The sequence below is a fragment of the Dipodomys ordii genome, unplaced genomic scaffold, assembly GCF_000151885.1.
Source record: "Dipodomys ordii isolate 6190 unplaced genomic scaffold, Dord_2.0 Scaffold3, whole genome shotgun sequence".
Taxonomy (NCBI): domain Eukaryota; kingdom Metazoa; phylum Chordata; class Mammalia; order Rodentia; family Heteromyidae; genus Dipodomys; species Dipodomys ordii.
Window position 1 is genome coordinate 17,948,112 of NW_012267219.1, and position 23,669 is coordinate 17,971,780.

A 23,669-nucleotide genomic window follows, 5' to 3' on the forward strand; every position below is an offset into this window, starting at 1 on the left:
TATGTCCTCTGATCTGATCACATGGGCCAGCCACTGCCAATGGAAATCTTTCTCCTTCTCTTCTCCTCTCTGGGTTCTTCCCCAAAGCAGAGTTGCTCCTTCTGTGTTCTTCAGTGAAATGTCCTGGGATTGGTGTTAAATCATTTCTTATATGACATGTTCCACAGTGAAGCAACTCATGCTTCTATGCATTCTTCACAACTCATGCTTCTATGCATTCTTCACAATTTAATCAATCATCTCATGGCAGACAGTACTTTTGCTCCTTTCCATAGTGTTCTCCTTCCCACACTAGACCAGCAACTGGCATCAGGAAGCCTTTGGTTTGTTTCTCTGTTTTCCTTTGTGTCAGTGTTTTATATGATTATGTGAAAAGTACCAGACTCTTATTTTTTTGAGGATATCCTAACAGTGCTGGGATGTGATTGATAGATGGTCGGTGAAGTCTGATTTCTATGAACTGATTAGTTATTGATGGAAACAAGCAAGGACCACGCTGTAACTATTTTGATTTCCTCAACACTATGTCACAAACACTACACTCTGACCTCTGTTTAGTCTCTTATTTTTCTATGCAAAATGTTTATATGAATTGGCAGATATGCCCTTTCGAATTTTTAATTCTTTTCCATTATTCGTTGCCTTGGTCTTTTATAGTAAACCATTATAGTAACTGCATTTTTGTTTTGTTTTAGAAATTTTTGTTGCTACTTCAATGTGTATTTACTAAAACTCCAATGAAAAAAATTAAGCCTTTATTATGTTCATAGAAGCAGCAAATAACAATATATCAGCCAAGCATTATCTGAAGTGGGTCAAGTTGATTCTATAAAATGGTGACTTCGCTTCTTCTATCAGAGTTGAATAGGAATAGTTTTACCTAAAGTGCATGAAGACTACTTATTTCATATGTCCTTTGCCCCATTTATATTATTTCCAAAAGAGGCATTAAAAACACAGAGAGCTTTTCCGTGTACTTCAGAGTCCATAAATGGAAGTTTCTCTTAGAACATTATGTCTGCCCTCTTATTCATTTATGCAATAAAGGTTTTTAACTATTCCTCTACAGTGGCCTTCAGATTAAGTAACAAGTCGGGAGTTAGAAATATATTCACATGCAGAACTCCTTGGTAAGAATTAGCCCTTTTGAAACCAGACTTAGGATCTAATCATCAACAATAGTTTCAGACAAGATTGAAAGTCAGACCTCTGCTTCTGCCCAACAATTGCACTAAATTCATTCCCTCTGTGCTGTCTTGGATAAATTTTCAGGCAAACCTTGAGCTTGCTTTAGAATGTTCCTTTGTCTAGTCTTCACTCCGAGGGGTGGCAATGTCAGCCTTTAGCAACCCTTCCCACCCTGCAGCTAAAATGGGAAGAATGTGTACAGAGTGTTCTAACCTCATCCACACCACAGGCAGTTATTCAAGGAGAAAAACACATTTCCCAGCCTTTCATTAGATCAATTTGCTTTTCAAATGGGGCACAATCTGCTGAAGAATGATGTGGGATAGCTTTTCTCCAGAAAAAAAAATCCACAGCTTTCTTCCCCTCTCTTTAAGAAAACTCATATCCTTAAGTAGTAACCATCCAGTGCACATTATTAATGACCTCTCTGTCTTGCAACAATGTTGATGGTGATAATGTAATATCGTTAACTGCAGACACCCTCTCATTCCAAGAAGGTATCTAGAAAACAAGAGAACAGTGAACAGTATATAGTCTCACAATCACAGAATATCATATTTGGGCTTGTGACAAAAATTTCTAAAGGTTTTTAGTTAAAGATATTAACTCCCTACAGTTATTCCAGCTGGTAATTTTTTTGGTCAACTTCTATTCAATCTGCAGCAGTAACTATTAGAGTATGTCTAATGAGCAGCTCAGGGAATGGACTATTGGATAAATGAGCTGTTTTTACCAAGTCCCATTAGCCAGCTTTTCAATGTCCAGTGAACAAATTCTGCCTCTCAGATTTCCAGGGACAACTCTCAGGGGACAGTGCCCAGAAAGTCCCTAGAACATTTAGAGCCTTAGTTCAAATATAAAGCAAAGCAAAAACAAAACAACAACAACAACAACAACACTTGTTCATTCAACAAGTTCCTATTGTTGACCTACCTAGGTTTTCAGCTTGGTCTAAGGATATGATCAGGAGAAAGGTAAAACAGAAATAGCCCCTATCCTTTTGAGTTTTACTTGAGCTTAGTGGAGTAGGAAATGATACTTATATACCATAGAACTATAAGGATGAAATAAGTTTTATGAGGATGATAAAGAACAAACTGCTTTACAATGAGCAGTCAAAAAATGTTTCTATGAAGAAGTAAAAATAGATCTGAGCTTAATTAAAGAGGTGTTAGGCAGAGGCATGAGGAGGAGACACAAGGCCCCAGAGAGATGCGAACCCATGTTTGCAGAATGTCTCAGGAGCAGGAAAGAATGGAGCTTGAACATGCAGACTGGGGTGTCTTCCCATATGTGTCTATGAGGAGATCACTTTAAGAGAAGAGAAACAGGACACAGCAGGCTCAGAACCAAATTCCATCCATGTGCTAGATTCCATTGCAAACTCTGAGGCATCTGGAATTCTCAGTAGAAAGCTGATCTTCCTCATCATTAAAAACATTTTATAGTGAAGAGATGAAAAAGAGAAGACATATTTCCTAACTATTTTTGCTTTTAATTTATAACTTTTATCTATATAACATATAGAGCTCATATTTCTAGTTTTAATCTGGGTGAATGTTACAGTCAAGTCTGATCCTATGTTGTATAACCCCCCCAAAAATCTGTATTTCACATAAAATTCCACTTCACTGACTCCATCTTATTAAGACGTGTAGATTTCTAACTCATGAAAATGACATTAAGGTGATCATGACTTTCCATTACATATAGACACCCCAGAAAACAAAGACTGAAAAAGGTAGGCCCTGTTAGCTCATACCTGTAATTTTAGCTATTCAGGAGGCTGAGATGTGAGGATTTGAAGTTTGAAGCCAGCCAGTTTATTTAAGTCCATAAGACTTTTATCTCCAAGTAACCAACAAAAAAGCTGGAAGTAAAAGTGTGGCTCAAGTGGTAGAGTATCAGCTTTGAGCCAAAAAGCCAAGTGAGAGCATGAGACAATGAGTTCTAGACCAGAACCAGCACAAAAGAAAGAAATGTCTGTCTTCTCTTCCCAACAAAATTGCAAGTCCTAAGGGATGGGAAGGGGAAACAAAGGAGGAGGCCACAAAGCTTGATAAGAAATGTACTCATTATCTTGCCCATGTAATTGTAACTCCTCTGTACAGTATTTTCACAATAAAAAAAATTTAAAAAAGACAAAATTACAAGTCCTTTGAAGAATGAACTAAATTCTCTAGTTTCCCATTTTATCCTCTTTAAGAGCTGGAGCCCCTAAGTTGCTCTGTAGGTATGTATAATTCACTGCTTCATGCAGTTGTTTAGCAGCAAGTATTTTCTTGATGCCCACCATGCCCCAGGCTCTGCATAAAACATGAGAAATCAGGATAGAACAACTCATGGCTTAAAGATAAACAGCTAGCACATAAGAGATAGTGAAGGAGTAAGGGAGCGAGGGAGTAGCAGAGTGACTGAATTCTTCACCTCAAAGTTAATTGAAAACTTCAAGAACAAGTGAACAACCAGCAAAAGGTTTCTGCCTACAGATTGGTACTAGCCTAGCATTTGCTTTTCAGACCATCTCCATGCCCATTTATTGTACAATGTGAGTCTTGCCAAGAATTAAGCCATTTCATCGTCAGCAAGCATCCTATTTTAAGGAATTTACTAACATCCCTCCCTTGCTTCTCAAGGATTGAAACATTTTATGTAATCTCAGTTCCTAAGAAATCTAGATATAAGACAGCATTATTGTAGTTTTTATTGAGCTTTGAACTACTGATGTGTGGTGATTGATTACAAATTTGCTCCATAAGAAGCAGTAAAATCACCACGGAATTATGTTACTCCCTGTCATTTTCCTATATGCAGTATAATATTGAAACCATAGTTTATTTTTATGCTTTTCTAATATTGTAAGAAAACTAGATTACCAAAGTAGAAGTTGATCTTTCCTGCAAAGTGACTTATCTTCCTGACGTGTGGATGCTGGCTGATTTTGGAGTTATGCAGCCTTATGAAAGAGAACCATATCTGGCCCTCAGTGAACCAAATGAAATATCTCTCTGGAAGGATAAGGAAAATCAGCATTCAAATTAAAAATGTAATAACAATTGAACCAAGGTATAAGTTATTTGGGTTTTTTGTTAAGAGCAAGTCATACATTATTCATACTGAAAAATCTCAAACCAAAAGTGGGATCTATTAGCTACTAACAATATCCTGGATCTTAAAAACAAAGCATCTCTTTTTCTTTATGGGGAAACAAAATGTGCATTTTTCGTTCTCTTCCTAGTCTGCAGCCTCAGTAATGTCACTTAAGGACATGAAATAGGGGAGCAAAGAGAAGCAGTTACCCCAGTAAGAAATATGTTTCCTTTCTTATGCTGAAAATGAAGGAATGAGATGTTTCTAACTAAGAAAATCAGTAATTCCCTCACACCCTAGATTTACCAAGATCTTTGTAAAGTTCTAGAAACAGTGCAAAATGAGAAAATGGAGGTTCCTCTACTTCTAGAAGCATTGCCAAATCTCACTCTTGGTTATTCCCAAATCATTTCACTTCACAAACTTCTAATACTTAGAAGTATTAAATATTTAGAAGACAGGTAGCTGTTTCAAAGGAATAGGGAGTTAATGAGACTAAAATTGATGGCAGCACCTTTTTAAAAAAAATAAGTTTTTTATTGTGAAAATACTGTACAGAGGGGTTACAGTTACATGAGCAAGGTAATGAGTACATTTCTGATCAAGCATTGTTGCCTCCTCCTTTGTTTTTCCCCTACCATCCCTTCCATCCCACCTCCTCAAGTATATTCCCCACCATCACCCCACGACCCCTCCACCCCACCTAAATAGTAAAGTTTGGTTTTGGACACAGCGTCTTGTACATCTCATTGTTGCAAAGGGTCAATCTGTATCCCTATTTAAACAATTTTTCCCCTTCTCCTCCACAAATTATATCAACATCAAATACAGGGAAAACAGGGGTTATGCCGAGGAGGAGGGACATACAAGGCAACAAAAAAAAATCACATGGTATCTTATAAATACGTTAGAAACAATAGCAAGAAAGAAAAAAGATATTTGTGTCCCTATCTTAGGGCTCATTTAGTTTAACATCATCTTATATGGTCATATGTACATAGCTTTTGACCTTTTCTGCTTGTCCTAGACTTATACTAGTTATTGCAAATAAGGGAAAACATGGGACCTATGTTTCTTTGGGTCTGGCTTACTTCACTTAATATAATTTTTTCCAAGACTTTCCATTTTCTAACAAACAAGGTGATGTCATTCTTTTTGATGAAGGCATAGAATTCCATTATATGTATATATACATATATATATATACCACATTTTCTTGATCCATTCATCTACTGAGGGGCATCTGGGTTGGTTCCATATCTTAGCTATGGTAAATGATGCTGCAATAAACATAGTTGTGCTGGTAGCTTTAGTGTGGTCTTGTTTGTGATCATTTGGGTAAATGCCCAAAAGTGGGATTGCTGGGTCATAGGGGAGCTCTATGTGGAGTCTGTGGAGGAACCTCCATACTGCTTTCCAAAGTAGTTGGACAACTTTACACTCCCACCAACAATGCAGTAAGGTTCCCACATCCCCTCCACCATCTGTTGTTATTAAAGTTCTTGATTATAGCCATTCTAACTGGGGTGAGGTGGAATCTCAATATTGTGCATTTCTTTTATGGCTAGAGAAGTTGAGCATTTCTTCATGTGTCTATTGGCCATTCTTATTTCCTCTTCAGAGAAGTTTCTCTTTAAGTCTTTAGCCCACTTATTTATCGGGCAGTTGTTTCTTTGAAGATTTATTGTTGGATGGTTTAATTTTTTGAGTTCCAAGTATATTTTAGATATGAGACCCTTATCTGTTGTATGGCTAGTGAAGATCTTCTCCCAATTCATGAGCTTTCTATTGATCTATATCCTTGATAGCACCCTTTTTAAGCAGATGACACTGAAAGCATCTTTATTCTCAATTACTTTTCTATTCACATTGAATTGCCTGTAAACTGTCTCAATATAAATAGGTAGAATCCATTTTTCATATTGCATCTATTTAAACATTCTAACAATGTTTCTAGGTAACCATTTTACCAATGTTATTTAATGATAATGTTTTTTCCAAAAAAATATCATATTAATAACCTTTCCTCTAATATAAAAAAAGAATAAGCCTCAATCTCCAGAGGAGGGAAAAAGAATCAGACAAAAATTGCTGTTTGCAATTTTGTTTGCTTTATAGATCATTTGACTTCTTGTTTATGTTACTTAGCTCATCCAGTTTATACTTGCTCATTCCCCCAAGCTCTCTGTAGTCATCCTGAAAATGTCCAACATAAGTACTGCTGTTCTTACTTTCATGTATTTGCTCTTCCTGAAGGATTTTTCTAAAATGCAGGAGAAATAAGCTTGAATTATAGATGAAGAATTTCTCCTGAAAGCCCAAGGGAGGAGAAGGGGTATGAGTCAGAGTATGCAAACATAGTACACTCTTTTCTCTCTAAAGAGTGGAGGTCAAACTTGCCCGGAAACATGTTCATCTGTGGAATATCTCCTTGCTGTCTCTTTGTTCTCCAGCTTTTGTGTATGCATTTCCACATTCTTAGTTGAGAAGCTTGTAGTCACTTACAAATCATTAGACAATGTGGGAAATGATGGCTGGAATGGAATAGTTTCTACCACCACCATGAAAAATATCCTTTGTTTAAGTCATAATAGCATTCTGCATTTATGGTTTTTGTTTCTTCAAAGAACTCTGCCACCATTAATGAACTAAATCAGCCTTTGCTGTTTTATGATCTGTCTCATTAAAATGAGGTTGATTTTTCTCTGTGGTAGTCATTTATGTTATGCTTTTTTCTTCTAGCAAACACTGCACTTAACTGATGGAGATTCATTTTAAGTTGTGCTCTCAAGTAGAAAATTTTCCCAGAATATATTTTTTAATGCTTCAACCTTGCTATATCATGACAGGGGGGTGTTTAATTTGCACAAATATTTTTAACTATAAAAACGCATAAACTATTTAATGTAGTTTTCTCTAAGTACTTGTAAATTATTTATAAAAAGATTCCCTCAAATAAATATGATGAAACTACCAGTGATAAAATGGTAATTGTTTGCTTTGTGAATCTGATTACTATTGAATTATTGTATACTGTGAAATGATTGGCTTACTGATGAAATAAGGCTTTTTCAGTAAGTGCAGAAGGAAAAAAAGAATCTATGCAGCAAAGAAAATGTAAGAGGAAAGTGTTTCTTGGCAAATAAATATATTCACGCTTCTAAATTGACTCAGAGATAGACTCCTACTTGAAAACTCTGTAAACCTCCAATTGGTTGTTCGCATCTTCCATCCTCCCATCTTTTGGTACCAGGAACCAGAAGGATTCCTATGCTACTGTTCTATTCTCATCTTGAGCTTTGAGTAGAATTGATCCTGCTCCCAACTTTGTCTGGCTCTCCTAATTAATTGGAGCATTTATACATAACTCAGGTCTAAGCCAACCAAGTTCTTCATATTTTCTATAGCACCAGGATTAAAATAGAACAAGCATTTAGACTATGTCTGTGCAATCAAAGTAAACTTGCAACTTGCTCGGGGAATTCTGTAGGACTTGTAGCTGGACTATGGTTTGAAATCTGAACATTCCATGTAGAATCTGAGGAAAACTTAGATTCTGTTCCACAGAATAGAAAGCAAAGATACAGACAAGCCTGGGATTTTGTAATTATTGATGAATTTGTATTAGATTCTGAACTGCGGTAATAAAGTGATCCACAAAGGCAGGAACCCGGAAACACAGGATTTCAAGTATTCAAGTAGGGGAGTAGCCAAGCTGGGGAGGTGGGGTGGAGTTTGAGGCTATGAGAATATCCAGGGCTCATCCTATCTTCTTTTGCCATCTCTAGGTCATTATCTTCATGTAACAGGTGCTCCATCACTCTACTATCACAACCATAGTTCACTCACAAATAGAAAAGAAAGAAAGAGTGAACAGCAAATCCTTATTTGAAGGGAGGGCTTATGGATTTCAGCTCTATTGACACCTTGGACTTCATCAGTCTTTCCTGTTATAATCTGTTTTATACACTGCAGGATGTTTTAGAAGATTCCTTGTTCTCTATCCCTAGATCGATAGCATCCCTCTTTTCCATGTTATCACAATAAAAATGTCTCCAGATGTTTCCCCAGATCCCCTCCTCTGTTGAGATCACCATTTGAAGGATGTGCTGTGAAGGTGACCCACAATACTTGCTCTCACACCTAAGAGGACAGTCAGTCATTCATAGTGAGTCATAGACAATCTAAGAGAAAAAAATTCCAGCTGGATAACCTGGACCCCAAGTAAAATTTTAAAGGTTCTATTATTAAATATGATAATAAAAAAGGGAAAAAGGATTTGAGGGACATCCATAATCTCTGCCACACAGGCACACTTGCACACTTTCCCATCTGAGAAGCCGATATGTAAACCTCCTAATTAACATTGCCTTAAAATGGGTTGTCAGTCACCTGAAGTTCAGAGCCTAAATGATATAATTATCACTTTAGCTCTATCCAATGCTGTAAGTTGATGTTCCGTGAATCATTATCCAAGGAAGAAGGATAAAAGAGTACCTGGAGTTACTCAGAGGCTAGGAATTGGCTCTGAAGGGATTGAACAAATCAGCTTCAATGTGCCTATTTGTGTTCAAGGGAAGTCTTTGGCTGAAATGTAAAGGCCATGGTCACCAGAGCCCACAGTCCCCACGGTAGTTAAGAAAGAAGACAGTATCATTATGCAAAATTGTCAAAATGAAAACGGCAGGCATCTTGCATTATTCTGCATTGAACTGCTGCTTTCTAGTTCTCATTGTAAATACAAAGGCTTTAGTGGCTCCTTTATATCTCACACAAAAGGATCATTGCTTACAGCCAGCTGTTTGGCAATTATATTTCTATGAAGTTAGCATAATTTGACATTAGAATTGCCTAAGGGAAGGAGGGGGTGACAGTGTTCCAGGGTATTAAAGTATAGTATAGAATAGTAATGGAGGAAGTTCCCATTTTACAAGTAAATAGCGTCCCAACGTTGATCTTGAAGTTCCTACTTTGGAATTCAGAAACATATTTTCCCATAGGAATGTTGTTTTTGTTATTTCGAGTACCACAGAAGCCTTCCAACACCAGAAAAACAAGATAGTACAAAAGAAAGAGCTGCGGGGCAAAGAAAGATTTGTCTGAAAGTTCTGATTGAGAAAAAAATCATCAGGAAAATCTTCAGGGAAGAGGTGACTTTTAAGCCAAACTTAAGATAGGGAAAGAAAGAAAGAGTATTTCAGACTAAAGGACAGCCCGTTCCAAGACACCACATTTAAAATTCTCTGAGAAAAACAGAGTATCTACCATAAGTACATCGTCCAATTTGGGGAGAAAAAAAAAAGCAAGTTAGACTGGGACTGAGTACTGTAGTGGAGTTTGGATATGAAGTCGCTGAAGATGTGTCATGAAGATAATGGTATGATCCAATAAGTCTTGACACTTATTTAAGTTTGTTTTGAAAGTGTGGCAAGAATTGCAAGAGAGAGATTGGATTTCTGATCTTGAGAAGTGGCAATGATGAGCAAGGTAGAAAATAATAACCAAAACAAACCAATTTTTTTTAAATGCACACATGAAAAAAATGGGCAGTGTGACGGCTATTTATGGGAGGTAGTGAAAAATGCCAGGTAGCCGCAGATTTTCTAATACTTCCATTCCAAAAGCTGGAGTCATACAAAGCCAGGCTTGAAGGGCAGAGAATGATCTTAAGAGTTGGTGTGTGGATGTTCAGAGAAGAGGTTGTGGGTTATATTACAGCACATGAACTGCCTTGTGTTTCTGTAAAAGTTTCCCATTGAGTCCCCATAATTGAAAACAACCACTTAGTAAATTTTGTGCTTAACGCTACAGTTTCCCTCAATTCGATTTGCTTTTGGGGGGCTAGATTCTGCTGACACTGTTGCCAGTGACATCAGTGTTGGTAGACACATTACATTCCGGTGCTTGATCCTACGGTCAGGAACGTCAACAAAGGTAGCAATAACTTTGGAGTATAAGGTTGGTTAGTAGAATGTCTGAGAAAAGGAGTAGAGAATATATTTTAGAATAATATCAATATAATGAACTCAGAAAATAAAATATATCCTTGAAGGTCATAGGTCAGAGGAAGGAAGAAACTAAGGACATATTAACTCATGCTCAAAGAAAAAGAAAAGGCATAAGGAAGAGGAGTTATCAAGAAATGTGTGGAAGTGACAAACCTTCTGGGGTATCTTTTGGTCCTCCATACCAACCTCCCTGTTTCCATTCTCACCAAAGACAAAGTCATCAAACCAACCAAGCCTTTGTTGGATTGAAGGGAAACACGGTAATTAGAACAGTGGGAAATAGACATATAAGGAATTGTCATCAGTCTTCTTTCTCCCTGACCAAAAGAGGAAGACCAACTTAGTGTACCCAGGAAGATTAGGTCCAGATGATATACTCTATCAAGTGGAAGAATAAGATGCAGTACCAGGAGGACTATGTGGAGATGAGCATTCATTCCATCAAGAGCTAAATAGTGAAGAGTCAGAGCCGTTATACATCTGCTAGAAACTAGTTCTTAGATAGAGCCCTTCAGAAAGAAAACTTCCACATTAATATGAGAGAGAGAGGTGAAAAATTCTTCACTCAAATTTAATGCTCGAGTGTAGACACAATGAATAAAAATAATGGCACTAGACCACAGCCTGTTCACCTGATGATTTGTATTCAGAAGGGGCTTCTACACCGACAGCAGTACAACGAACTGCCTTTTCATCTTCAGAAAATAACTAGTGAAAGCAAAAATTACTCATCTGATTGCCATCATGAGACCCTCTGGTATCTTCTTACATGGCAGAATCAATGTTCCAACCCTCCGTCCCCTCAATGGCCACGTACATGAAATGATTTGACACATTATGTTACTGTAGTATTACTGTAGTGTAGATTTAATACAGTGAATACCTATCTCTCACTCTACATATGAATCTATGAAAAATAAGAAAGGAAAGAGGAAACAAGGGAAGATGAGCAGGAAGGGAGAGAAGGAGAAGAAAGAAATGAAGGAGGAAGGAAGGGATAGTGCGAGGGAGGAAAGATAAAGGGATGGAGGAAGGAATTTTATGGATAAGAAATTAAAAAGAAAAATCCAAATTATAACTTCTTCACACAATAGGAAAGTTTGAGAAATGGAGGAATAGAGATATGACCACAGCCAGACAATCATTCATTCCTAACCAAAAACAAGCCTCAAAGCTCAAGGATTCCTTTTCTCTATTTCCAAATTCTCAGCATCATAAGTAAAGTTGATATTTCATACATAACATATCAGCTATCTCCAGAATCTGGAAGGAAAACTCAATAAATCATATTTCTGATTCCAACTGTCCAAGAGCCTGGATAATAAGATTGTACATGTAATTCTAAGGTTAGCTTTTCAACTATGTGTAATTTAATCTATTGACTTCAAGAAAACTGCATGGGATACTGAATTAACTTCCCATCTCACCCTACAAGACAACCTCCCAAGTCAGTAATAAAAGGAAGGTTTTCCTTTTTGTGAACTGCATACATAATCCCATTCTTCATGAAGGAACCCATTGCTCAGAGTGTATCTACCTACATTGCTGAAATGAATTGGCATGAGGAGAGCTGATCTGACTTCTGTAGCAAAGGAGACTTTTCCCCACTTGCTGAGGGTGGGCACCAGGTCAGCAGAGTGAGCTGGAGGAGAGTCTGGTCCACGGAGGCTGCCTTGAATGCTATCCCTTGCACCAGACTATCACACTAATTAAAAATAGGAGGCAGCCGCACTTTGACACACTTGCCATGCTCTAACACAATTTAAGTGTTACAGCTCTATGAACTAGTTGTTTTCACTCCTGTGCCTTTATAATTAAAGGAACAATGGTACAAAGAGGTTAAATAACTTGGTTTAAGACCGTACAGATGTGAGAAGTGGAGCCAAGGTCCAAGTTAGTCTGGGTATAACATTTGTGCTTGTAAACACTACATAAACTGTCTCCCCAACAGACCACAGAAGGCTTGGAGACAGGAAATATGTAATTAAGTTCTTTGGAGATTAGGTTTTGGGGGGGGGAATCAGCCTCTCTTAGACTCAGTTTCCTCACTGGGATTGTCGTAGGACTAAAAATATTTCAATATATTTATATATATATAACATTTAACACATATCAAAAGCTATGTACAAATGACCATATGAAAGGATGCTAAGCAAAATGAACTCCAAGACATGGACACAAGAGGTTTTTCTTTGTTGCTGTTGTTTTTAATGTGCCATGTGATTTATTGTTTCTTTTGTATGTTCTTCCCCCACTGTGGTGTGTGTGTGTGTGTATATATATATATATATAAAATATATATATGACCCCTGTTGTCACTGTATTTGATTTTGGTACTCTGGTATTGTATATATGGGAAGGGAAGGGGAGCAATACAATGGTGAGACAAAGGACAAGGGGGGAACCAATGCAACAGCAATATACACAAGACAACATGTTGGAAATGATCTGTACAACTTGGGGGTCTTTGATGGGGAGGGAAAGTAGAAGAAGAATGAGGGAAGGGGTAACAAGTTTGGCAAGAAATGTACTTATTATCTATCTTACTTATGTAACTGCAACTTCTCTGTACATCACCTTGACAATTAAAAAAAAACTTGGCTCATCCTTACACATTGTTTAACACTAGACTCCGCTCTTCAAACTTGATAGTTTTATTAGTTTTCCATTGCTGCTGTGACAAATTATCACAAACTTAGTGATAAAGCAACACATACTTATTATTCATAGCTCTATAGGTGAGAAAAATCTGACACATTCAATTAGATAGGAAGAATAAGTTCAAAAGCTCTATTGTAAAACCTGGTAACTACGGTTTGAATAACAAAGTTTTCTATCTTTGAAAGTTGTTAATAGACACTAAGTGTTCCTACTACAAAAGAATTAGCATATGAGATGGCGCCCTTTATATTCATTAGCTTGATTGTAACCATTCCATGTCCATACACATTTTTAAACATGATAGATGTCTATAATGTTTGTCAGACAAAAAGCTAACTTTTGAAAGTTTTTTCCAAGAGAAATCTTACGTATTTCTCAACCAAGGTATCCATCAGAGGCTTTAGGTAAGCCTTTGTGTGTGTGTGTGTGTGTGTGTGTGTGTGTGTGTGTGTCTTTTAAAAGCCATCCATACCCCTTGACTTGTAGCCCCTTCTTTACTCTTCAAAGGGAGCAATGTAGCATGACTCTGGCTCCTCTATTGTCACATCTCTTTTTGACTGTAGCTAGAAAAAGGTTCTGTTTTCAAGTACTAATGTGACTAGAACCTGGATATTCTGGCATAATCACATCTCAAAGTCCTTACCCTTAATCACATTTGTACAGTCCTTTTACCATATTAAATATGCACAGGTTCTAAGGATTAAATGTGACATCTTTGGAAGAGCTATTCTTCTGCCTACCATGATTATGAGTAATAAGAGCAAAAATCCCAATCTGGTATGTTAAAAAGGTTTGTCAACATGTAAGTTTGAAAGAGATCTCATTACAGTATCCTGAAAATCCTCCAAGTTAGAATAGCTATTATGACAGAAAGGAAAGTCCAGCTAACCTGATTTCAAGCATAAAGCCTGACAATGGTGGCAATGGTGGGTGAAGGATGGCAGTGTGACACATGGATATCAAAACCAAATGAGCCAAGAAGACCCATTCACTGTTATATTGAGTGCAGAATCTTCTTTCTGATCCCACTTTATGATTTTTATGATCTGAAAAGTGACAGATATCAGAAAAAGAGAGAGATCTTTCTATCTACCAAAGTTTAAAAACTAGACTACTATTTTTAAGAGAAATACACAAAGGAAGTCAAGCATCACAAACCTCATGCCTGTTTTGCTGATAGCAGGGATTATCTAAATGGTGTTTAAGGAAGGGTTGTCAATATTTAGAGGAGGGAGATTTCCATGAGGGCTTGCTTTGGGGAACAGAAGGAATCCACAAGCCACAGAGCCACAGACGCCTGAGGAGAGTGGGCCACTTTTGTAGCTTGATACTTTGCTGAGATATTTACATGTTTCCAGAACTGTAAGGGAGAGTTACATGCCATGAGCCACAGGAAAAGCAATAGCAACATTAACAGGTCTCATCACAATCTATTTTATCAGGACTTCTAAGCCACCAAGGAACTGGGAATGAACAAGAGAACAAATTTAAAACCAAAGGCAGGAGAGATGATCTTTGATATATATATGACTCATCTTGAGTTGGGTAGACTTCCATTTTGACAACTCAGTCTGTGGTTAGAGAGACAGAAGTGAAGTACAGATCTCAGAAAAAGTTACTAATGAGCAAGGCAAGGGATTAGAGCTTCCTGCAAAAAGAGCAGCATTCAACACAATGAACAAACTAGAAAACACTGAGGAAATGGAGCCAGTCAAGGGACAGATGAAAATGGAGAACAGAGAAAACAGGGAAGCAATTGAAGACTTGGGATATGGCACTGATTTTTTTTAATCCCCAAAACACATGTATCTAAGTAATGTGGGCTCTAAGGCAATGGGTAGAAGACTGGACTGAGATTTAGAAGACTTGATTATGAGGTCCTAGATAAATTCCACTTAGTTATCCAACAAAAAGTTAATATGGGGCTGGGTGTGGTAGCTTGTGGTCACTATATCCTTAGTGTGTACAAAGCCCTGAGTTCAATCCCAGTGCATTCCAAAATGTTTAGTATATGCCAATCACTATTTTAATGAGTTCTTTTAGTAATTATGTCAGTGTTTCTGCCCTTGAGGAATTCTAGTCTTCTGAGGGAAAAGAAGGAGGAGATCAAAACAACTTTTTTATCTGCAGTTTTCTGAAATTATGTGGGCATTATATTGTCTGTAATATTTCTACCAACTCTTCATGTTCTAAGAAGAGAAAAAGTATCTTGAAGGTTTAGCCTTATTTTGGATGATTTTATTTCTTTTTGTTAATCACTGCCTTCTGATGTATAGCATGCATTACATATGAAATGGGAAAGTGCTTAAGAAAAACAATAGAGAGATTTCCCTTTCCCTTCTAGACAGAGTGTCCCAAGCCCCTGAGGTATGTCATTCATCCATTAGTAACTGGAGCTACCTCACCCCTCCAGTGACTGGGTAAAGTAATAACTTTACCTTTGCCTAATGAGGATTAAAGGGAAATGCTCAGAGACTCTTTTTACTCCTTTTCCTCTATGTACAACAGGCCTATTTTTTTTTCTTGAATACTTGAAAGAAATTCTGTGTGTGTGTGTGTGTGTGTGTGTGTGTGTGTGTGTGTGTGTAGATCTGTCTCTTTCTGCATTGCTCTGTCTCTCTTTCTGTCTCTGTTTCTCACTATATATATATATGTTCTCCCTCTTTCTGTCTCTGTATGTATAGGTCTACCTCTTTTTTTCCACATCTCCTGTTTCTCTGTGTCTCTCTCTCTGTGTAGATCTATTTCTGTCTTTCTGAGCTCTGTGTGTCTGTCTCTGACTGCCTTGACTGTCTGTGACTCTGTCTCTGTGTGTCTGTTTCTATGTCTGTGACTCTGTCTGGTGTGTGTGTGTGTGTGTGTGTGTGTAGATGTGTCTCTTTCTATCTCTCTGTTTCTGCCTTCCTCTGTCTCTCTGTGTGTATAGATCTGTCTCTGTCTCTGTGTCTCTTTCCACTCCCCGTCATGGGTCTATCACATGCATACACATACCTATAGCTCCCTTCCACCTTCTCCTCTCAGCTCATGTTACCTCCACAGGGAGGCCTTACCTGAGTAGTTTAACAACTTCCTCCCTACCTTTTACTCACTAAACCACCCCTGCTCCTCTCCAGGAGATCACTACTCTGGTCTGTTCTTCCACAGCACTCTTGACTTCTACTTTCATGTGTCCTTCATTTTTTTATAAGTTAATTTATTGTCCATTTCTCCATGCAAATTTTCAGGTCCATTGTGAAGACAGAAATGGTCTCCTCACAGCTCCCAGTTCCTATCACATCCTGGGTGCTCAATGGCCCCTGGTTGAGTAAATGAATAAATGAACTCATGAAATGGGTCTTTTGTCTTCTCTCTGTGTTTTTTTTTCCATATTTTGGGGTGCTATGGACAAGACTCTCTGCCAGCTCACAAAAACCAATTGTTGGATTTTCAAGGACTTTACAAGCTGGTTGTTAAACTATTTGTGGCTTGAAATCAGTTGTGGCAAACACAGAAATCCGCAAATGCTACACGTCAAGATATTTTTCCAAAGACCTGGTTTACCAACACACAACTGTTCTCATCTCTAAAACGAACTTGAAATATTCATTTTCCATGACAAAAAAAAAAAGCATAGCCAATGGGTTACTTCAAATCTTTCCCTAAAAAGTGCTCACATTAAAAAAAAAATACTAGGTACATGTTATAATGTTATATAGTTATTTACCTCATGGAAATGTTTAGACCTTATTCACCTTACCTTTTTTATCTTTTATTTATGCTTTTGTTTTTGAGATAGTGTCTCATTATGTAGCTCAGGCTGGCCTGGAACTTACAATACTCCTGTGTTGACCACCTAAGTCTGGGATTACAGCCATGCATCACCATGCTCACCAATGTCTGTCCTTTATAAGCTAAATCATGGTCTAAATTATGTGTCTTTGAGCTCTTAAAGATTTTGCTACTGTTTTTCAGATCCTTATGTCAAGATTCATCTGATGCAAAATGGCAAGAGGCTGAAGAAGAAAAAGACAACCATTAAGAAGAACACTCTCAACCCCTACTACAATGAGTCATTCAGTTTTGAAGTTCCTTTTGAGCAAATCCAGGTAATGTCAGAAATAAATTTGTCCTCTCAATTTTATTCCTTCAGGTCACATAAATTATACACAGAAACCTTATAAATTACCAGTGCCAAGGCCTTCATTAGAGCTGTCATTTTTATTCCCATGCACATCTGATGACTGAGCTAGATGGAGAGAGATGTCATAAAATGTAAACCACAGAATACGTTGATTCATCAGGAAAAAAAAAAAACTTCTGGTCTTCTATTGAGCAGACATAAGAGGAAGTAAAGGAAAGTCAATCAAACAACAGTCTTAATTCACAAAGTCCATCTATGAAGTTGAAAAGCCAAGAAAAGAAGCAAGCTTGCCCTGCTCACTCCCAGGCCATCAATACATTTCTTACCATATCTCTAGCACAAAAAAATGAAGGAAAAAAAATATAGAGGTTGATACTGAATATGCCTTATTAGAAGATAAGTAAAAACAGAAAACAATATACTAGGGATGTATTTTTAATTCAGCTTTGGAATTCACCTTTCTATATCTGACTTGAGTTAGACATATATTTTTTGTTAAGGTCTGAAGTATCCTACTAAAAGATCTTGTGATTGATATAGTGAAAACAAGCTGCTAGTTAATAGCCACCAGGATAGCACATGATTTTAGGGATTTAAGAACATTGAACTGAGTTGAGTGCTGGTAGCTCATACCTATAATCCTAGCTACTCAGGGGGCTGAGATCTGAGGATTGCCATTCAAAGCCAGCCCAGGCAGGAAAGTCTCTGAGACTCTTATCTCCAATTAACCACCAGAAAACCAGGAGTGGCACTATGGCTCAAAGTGGTAGAGTACTAGCCTTGAGCAAAAGAGCTCTGGGACAGCACCTAGTCCCTGAGTTCAAAACCCATAACCAACAAAAATTATATATATACATATATATGTATGTATGTATGTAGAGAGAGAGAGAGAGAGACTCTCAGAATTCGAAGTTCATATCTAGTAGTTATGGACTATGTTTTGCTAGTCTTTAAGTGTCAGGGAATTCAATGGCATAGAACAACATAATTTTTACACTTTAAGAACTAATTGAAGCGAGTCTATTTTTCCATGACATGAAACTGCCTGTATCAAAGGAGAAATAAAGTGTAGACAGGAAAACTAAAACATGAGACCATCTAAAGGTCCAGAATAGCAAAAGTCAATGCATAATTATTTATTTACTTTTAATCTGTTTTTTAAAATATAGCATCTAATGGATGAATCATACTTTCATTCCACAGAGAAAGCTAAGATAATATGTTGGCTTGTTTTATGTGATGGCTATGAAGCACTTCACACACATAATCTCATCTAATCCTTCTAATAACTTTATGAGAAATATGCCATTATTATCCCAATTTTATACATAAGTATGGCCTTAGAATTCCCTCATAAATAAAACAGGAGTACTAACAGAATTTATGTCTAAGTAAGGTCATACATAAAATGTTAGGCGCAGCCTAGCTCAAGAGCACTCAATACAAGATTCAAAACATCATTATTCTCAATGCTAATGTCATCACTTCCCAAATTAACATTTTATTAAATAAATCCAAAAATGCGATGATACATAAATCAGTGCTGGCCAGTGGAAGTTTCTGTGTTTATAGAAAGATTTATCATCCATGATACTCAATATCATGGATACTCAATATGGCCGTTACAAATGGCTAATGAGTACAAATGGCTAATGAGAAACATCATGTAATTTCAATGTATTTAGCACTAAACTTAAACTGTTGCTTTTATATACTTTATTATATAGGGCAGTTTGAAATGACCAAAATAAGTAGGGACTCCACCATCCTTCCATTAGTTCATGGTTTTCCTTTAAGCTTTCACATATACATTTTTACCTTTGCCCCATATTCATACTTATTTATTTCCTTTGAATATATGTTATATTAGTGTCATCACAGAAAGCACCGAATCCCTGTTCCCAGTCTTTTGTTCAGTACTTAAACCTAACACCCTGAACCCCTTATGGAACCCATTGACATTAGTTTTCTCCTGAGACATCAGTTGTTTCAAATCATTAATTTTTGCAGCATGTGTCCAGTGAACTCTTGAGTTCTAAGACTTTATTCCTATGGAAATCATTACCTCCTGCTATTATTTTTTTAATTCCACAAAACAATACAAGGCAGAGCATTGAAATAAAAATTCTAATCTTCCTGCTTTGAGCTATAATTTTAGGTATTGTTTTAAAAAATGCTAACTACAAATTTTAGAAACTACAAACATACTGAAACTGAAACACATTAACACAGAGCAAATTTGGTGTTTCCTGGCATAATTTATTTGAAGTATAGGTTTCAGAGGAGATCAAATGAACCTGAGCCCATAAGGCATGGAGACAAGATAGCTCTCTCTGGCTTTCTCCACCCCTTGTGTCAACCTTTTGTTCCTGTTTGTCCCTGAATGCTGCTTTCCTAGTCCTCAAATTTCCCTAGAGAAACTATTTTGTGTGATAAAACAAGAGTTTAGATTTCCTTTGTCCTGAAGTTTTCAGATTATCTATCTTTCTGCTTTCCTGAACCCTCTGAATATAATCTGGATGGAGAAATATGTCATGATTCCCCAAAGCACATGAAAATGTTACCTCCAGCACCACTCCACAATATAGAAACAAAATACAAGAGGTTGCCAAAATAGCTCAGTTGGGAGAGCATTAGACACATGCCACTGGCAAATCAATCCCAGGATATTCCATCTGGAGCGACATTAATTGGTTTATTCCTAAACTCTGAACATTGCTGTCACTTTGGGCATGCCATCTTCATCCCATTCAATCACACTGCAGTGTGATTACACACTCATTTGTTTGTAGTCCTATACACCATCCATTGGATAGGTAAATTATTAATAATAAAGCCTGTCTTTTATTGCCAGTGTGCTGCATGCAGAAGTGATTGCTGTCTTTGTACAGGAGATTAACATCAGTGACCTCTCTCAATACTTTGGTTCTATAACTCAGAGAACAAAATCCACCGAAGCGCCTGGAACTCAATGGGATCTTCATTTTCTGTTCCCTCCTCTGACCACAAACTTTTTGTATCCATTTTATTTCTATCTCCTTTTAATTTTCTATCTCTTTTCTATATTGGATCCATCACATATTCTGACTCAGCAAATTCATTACTTAGGAAACAGACCTGAAATCTGCTTTGAAATAATGTATTTTTCTATAAGTCTGCCTTCATCTATTCATTCAATCCAAAAAAGTACATTATTACACAACATTCACAATCTGCTGAAGTCACTAAGGTAAATCTTGTGAAAAGTTTTATCTACTTGATAGCAATGCTGGCTACATGGTAGCTAATAAATGTTCATTAAGAAAATATAAACTTGAAGCAAAAAAAATCTTTAGTGACTACTTTTTAAAGACATTCACCATGATGTTATATTTTATATTCAAAATCATCATATGAGCCAGCCTCCAGTGACTCACCCCTGTAATCCTAGCTACTCAGGAGGGTGAGATCTGGGGATTGTGGTTCAAAGCCAGCCCAGGCAGGAAAGTCCATGAGACTCTTATCTCCAATTAACCACGAGAAAATTGTAAGCAGCACTGTGGCTCAAGCAGTAGAGTGCTTTCCTTGAGCTGAAGAGTTCAGGGACAGTGCCCAGGCCCAGAGTTCAAACCCCACGACCAATATATATATATTTGGTTAGCTGAAATCCCATATTAGTTTTAGTAAAATGTTGGTGATTGCATCTTGAAATGAAATTATAATAGCACATGATTACTTTGGAAAGTTTAACAATAAAATAAAATAATAAAAAGGCCTGAGCAATGGTGTAGCTCTCACTGATGAGACAGATGAAACTATAAATTTAGAGGTCACCGATTTTGCCAAAGTCAGCATGAACAGTGATGTGCAGACCCTGGAAAACAACCCACTCGTTCCTTATGCAAGCTAAGTCAGGTGAAGTAATGCCTTTTAGCTTCTGACATCCTTATGCATATACTAGCAAGATGACTAAGAAATAGTGAACATCATATAGAAAGTAGGGAAATGTGAACTGTGTAATAAAATCAGCATTTAAACGGTTAGTGGCAATGACAAGATAGATGCTGATGATTAAAATGTAGTGGGAACATAAAGATTGGACTCCAGCTTTCATACTCAAGTCCTCCTCAGCCTCCTCGTGGTAGTTAGGGGTCCGTGCTTCTTATTTTGAGTCCTCAGATCCCACAGAAGCTTGTCATGGAGCTTCATCTAGAGCAATGTAATTCATATTCATTCTGTGTCCTCTTTCAGAAAGTGCAAGTGGTGGTAACTGTTTTGGACTATGACAAGATTGGCAAGAACGATGCCATCGGCAAAGTCTTTGTGGGCTACAACAGCACCGGCGCAGAGCTGCGACACTGGTCAGACATGCTGGCTAACCCCAGGCGACCCATTGCCCAGTGGCACACTCTACAGGTAGAGGAGGAAGTGGATGCCATGCTGGCAGTCAAGAAGTAGAGGGAAGAAGAAGCCTTTCTGCATTTGCCCACATAGTGCTCTTTAGCCAGTATCTGTAAATACCTCAGTAATATGGGTCCTTTCATTTTTCCAGCCATGCATTCCTAACACAATTCAGTGGTACTTCAGATTTAATTTGCACAAATTTAAGTGTAGAGAGCCCCTATGCCCTTCATCCTGCCACTGCCCTCCAAATCAACTCTTCTTTTAAGCAATATGATGTGTAGATAGAGCATGACTGAAATTATTTATTGTATCACACCGTTGTATATACCAGTATGCTAAAGATTTATTTCTAGTTTGTGTATTTGTATGTTGTAAGCGTTTCCTAATCTGTGTATATCTAGATGTTTTTAATAAGATGTTCTATTTTAAACTATGTAAATTGACTGAGATATAGGAGAGCTGATAATATATTATATGGTAAATAGAGTATGGTCTGCATTCCAGCAAAAATATCAACTTGTAAAGCACTAGTACAGTTCAACTTACAGACATCTTAAAGGACAACTTAAACCTGAGCTTTATTGAATCATTTGAATATCAATACTTGCACCACATATTTGGTGGGTGAGTCCAATTTGGTAGAATTCCTTCACAGGCAAAATAGCACGATCTGAGCAGCATCTAGGCTGACATCAAGGAAGCATAGCCACAAAGCAGATTAGCATCTGTTTATATGTTCCTACAAAGCTAGAATCATGGCTGCACTCTTATAGTTGAGGGGCAACTGAACAGGAGTCAATGAATTCCTACTACTGCATATAGAGTAACAACACAATGGTTGTAGTTGTTGTTGTTGGTGGTGGTGGTGGTGTGTGTGTGTGTGTGTGTGTGTGCGCGCGCGCACGCGCGTGAGTGCATGTGTGTGTATATGTGTGTAAGAGAGAGAAAGAGAGAGCGATGCATGCATTTGTTTAGGGATGGGGCGAGGGAGGAGAAGCTGAGGAGTCAGCATTTCTGAAATATTGCCTGACTAGTTAAAATTACACAATAGCTCTCCGTTATCACATTTATACAAAATGTGCATTCCGTGAATTCTGGTCCAGATTTCACACTTATAATGATTCCAAAAGGTTTGCACAACTAGACTTTGTAACAAAATATTTTACTATACAAAACCAGATTAGAAGGAATGCAGAATATTTTTAACACAGCAATCTGTGTTTATTACACGAAGTTACTTTGTGGTAAACAGACAGTATTGTAATCCCATCAAAAGATGAAAAAGAAAGAGAATTAGCCATAGTTCTGAATGCACTTCAATTAAGCCAAAACAGACAGCTAGTGATCTTTTTTATATGCTCTTTTTACTTAAATAAGTTTTAATTTGTCCTTTAAACAAAGGTGAAACAAAACCAAGAACAAGTTCTAGATAAAAGAAGCAACCTCTTATGTATACTAGATGCTTGATTTAGGAAGAGTTTTTCAACGTTTTCAATGTTATTATGTAGTAAATGGCACTATTATGAAGCTACTAGTCATTCCATAAGAGTCTTACAGGACTGCTCTGTGTAACACTGTGACTGCCGTGTGTGCTTAGACACGTAGTTTCCTCAGTGGATAGCATTCAACTTATTCCGTAGTGATATTGTAACAATACTGCCATTCCCTTCTACTGCACTGCCCAATGTGTGTGTGTGTGTGTGTAGCACAAACAGTTCTCATTTACAAAGGACCAATTCAGAACTGGAAAGCTATGCATAGGACAAGAAAGATACACAGAATGGAGTACAACCCACAGCGTTTGTCAAGCACTGTGCACTCTTCCATATTTGTCCCTACTCTGGTAGACAGACAACCACTTCCCAGGAGGACACACTGCTTCAGTCATTTCCTCCACTCACTGGTGTGCCCTGTTTTAACTCACAGGCCACAGAGAGCAGTGATGTCTTGAAGTGCGAGTTGACCTTCTCACAACTAACGTGGAAGAAACCTAAGATATTTGCTCTTTAGTATATCACTCCATATTTATGACAAAACTCAAGGGAATTCCCAAAGGGACCATGGTAGACTTTAAACATAGGGTTAGCTGTTTCTCAATAAAACCAGGATACCTGACATTTTCCTCTCCTCATCCAATGAGAGGAAAGCCCTTTCGTCTTTCAGCTATGAATGCAATGAACGCATAAGACGAAAGAAGAATGTATCTCCTTCTTCCAGAG

General features: G+C 37.5%; 1 protein-coding gene across 2 annotated transcripts in view; it reads left to right on the forward strand.

Annotated features, from left to right (window-relative positions):
* The window catches only part of Syt1 (synaptotagmin I), a 194,982-nt gene extending 173,022 nt beyond the window's left edge, over positions 1-21,960 (forward strand). The window contains exons 7-8 of one of the 2 annotated variants that reach the window (XM_013020352.1): positions 16,899-17,032; positions 21,298-21,960. In XM_013020352.1, coding sequence (XP_012875806.1) covers positions 16,899-17,032; positions 21,298-21,504 — 341 coding nt within the window. In that variant the 3' untranslated portion in view covers positions 21,505-21,960. The remainder of the gene's footprint in view (positions 1-16,898; positions 17,033-21,297) is intronic. The other variant, XM_013020356.1, reaches the window with a different exon arrangement.
* Positions 21,961-23,669: the final 1,709 nt, after the last annotated feature.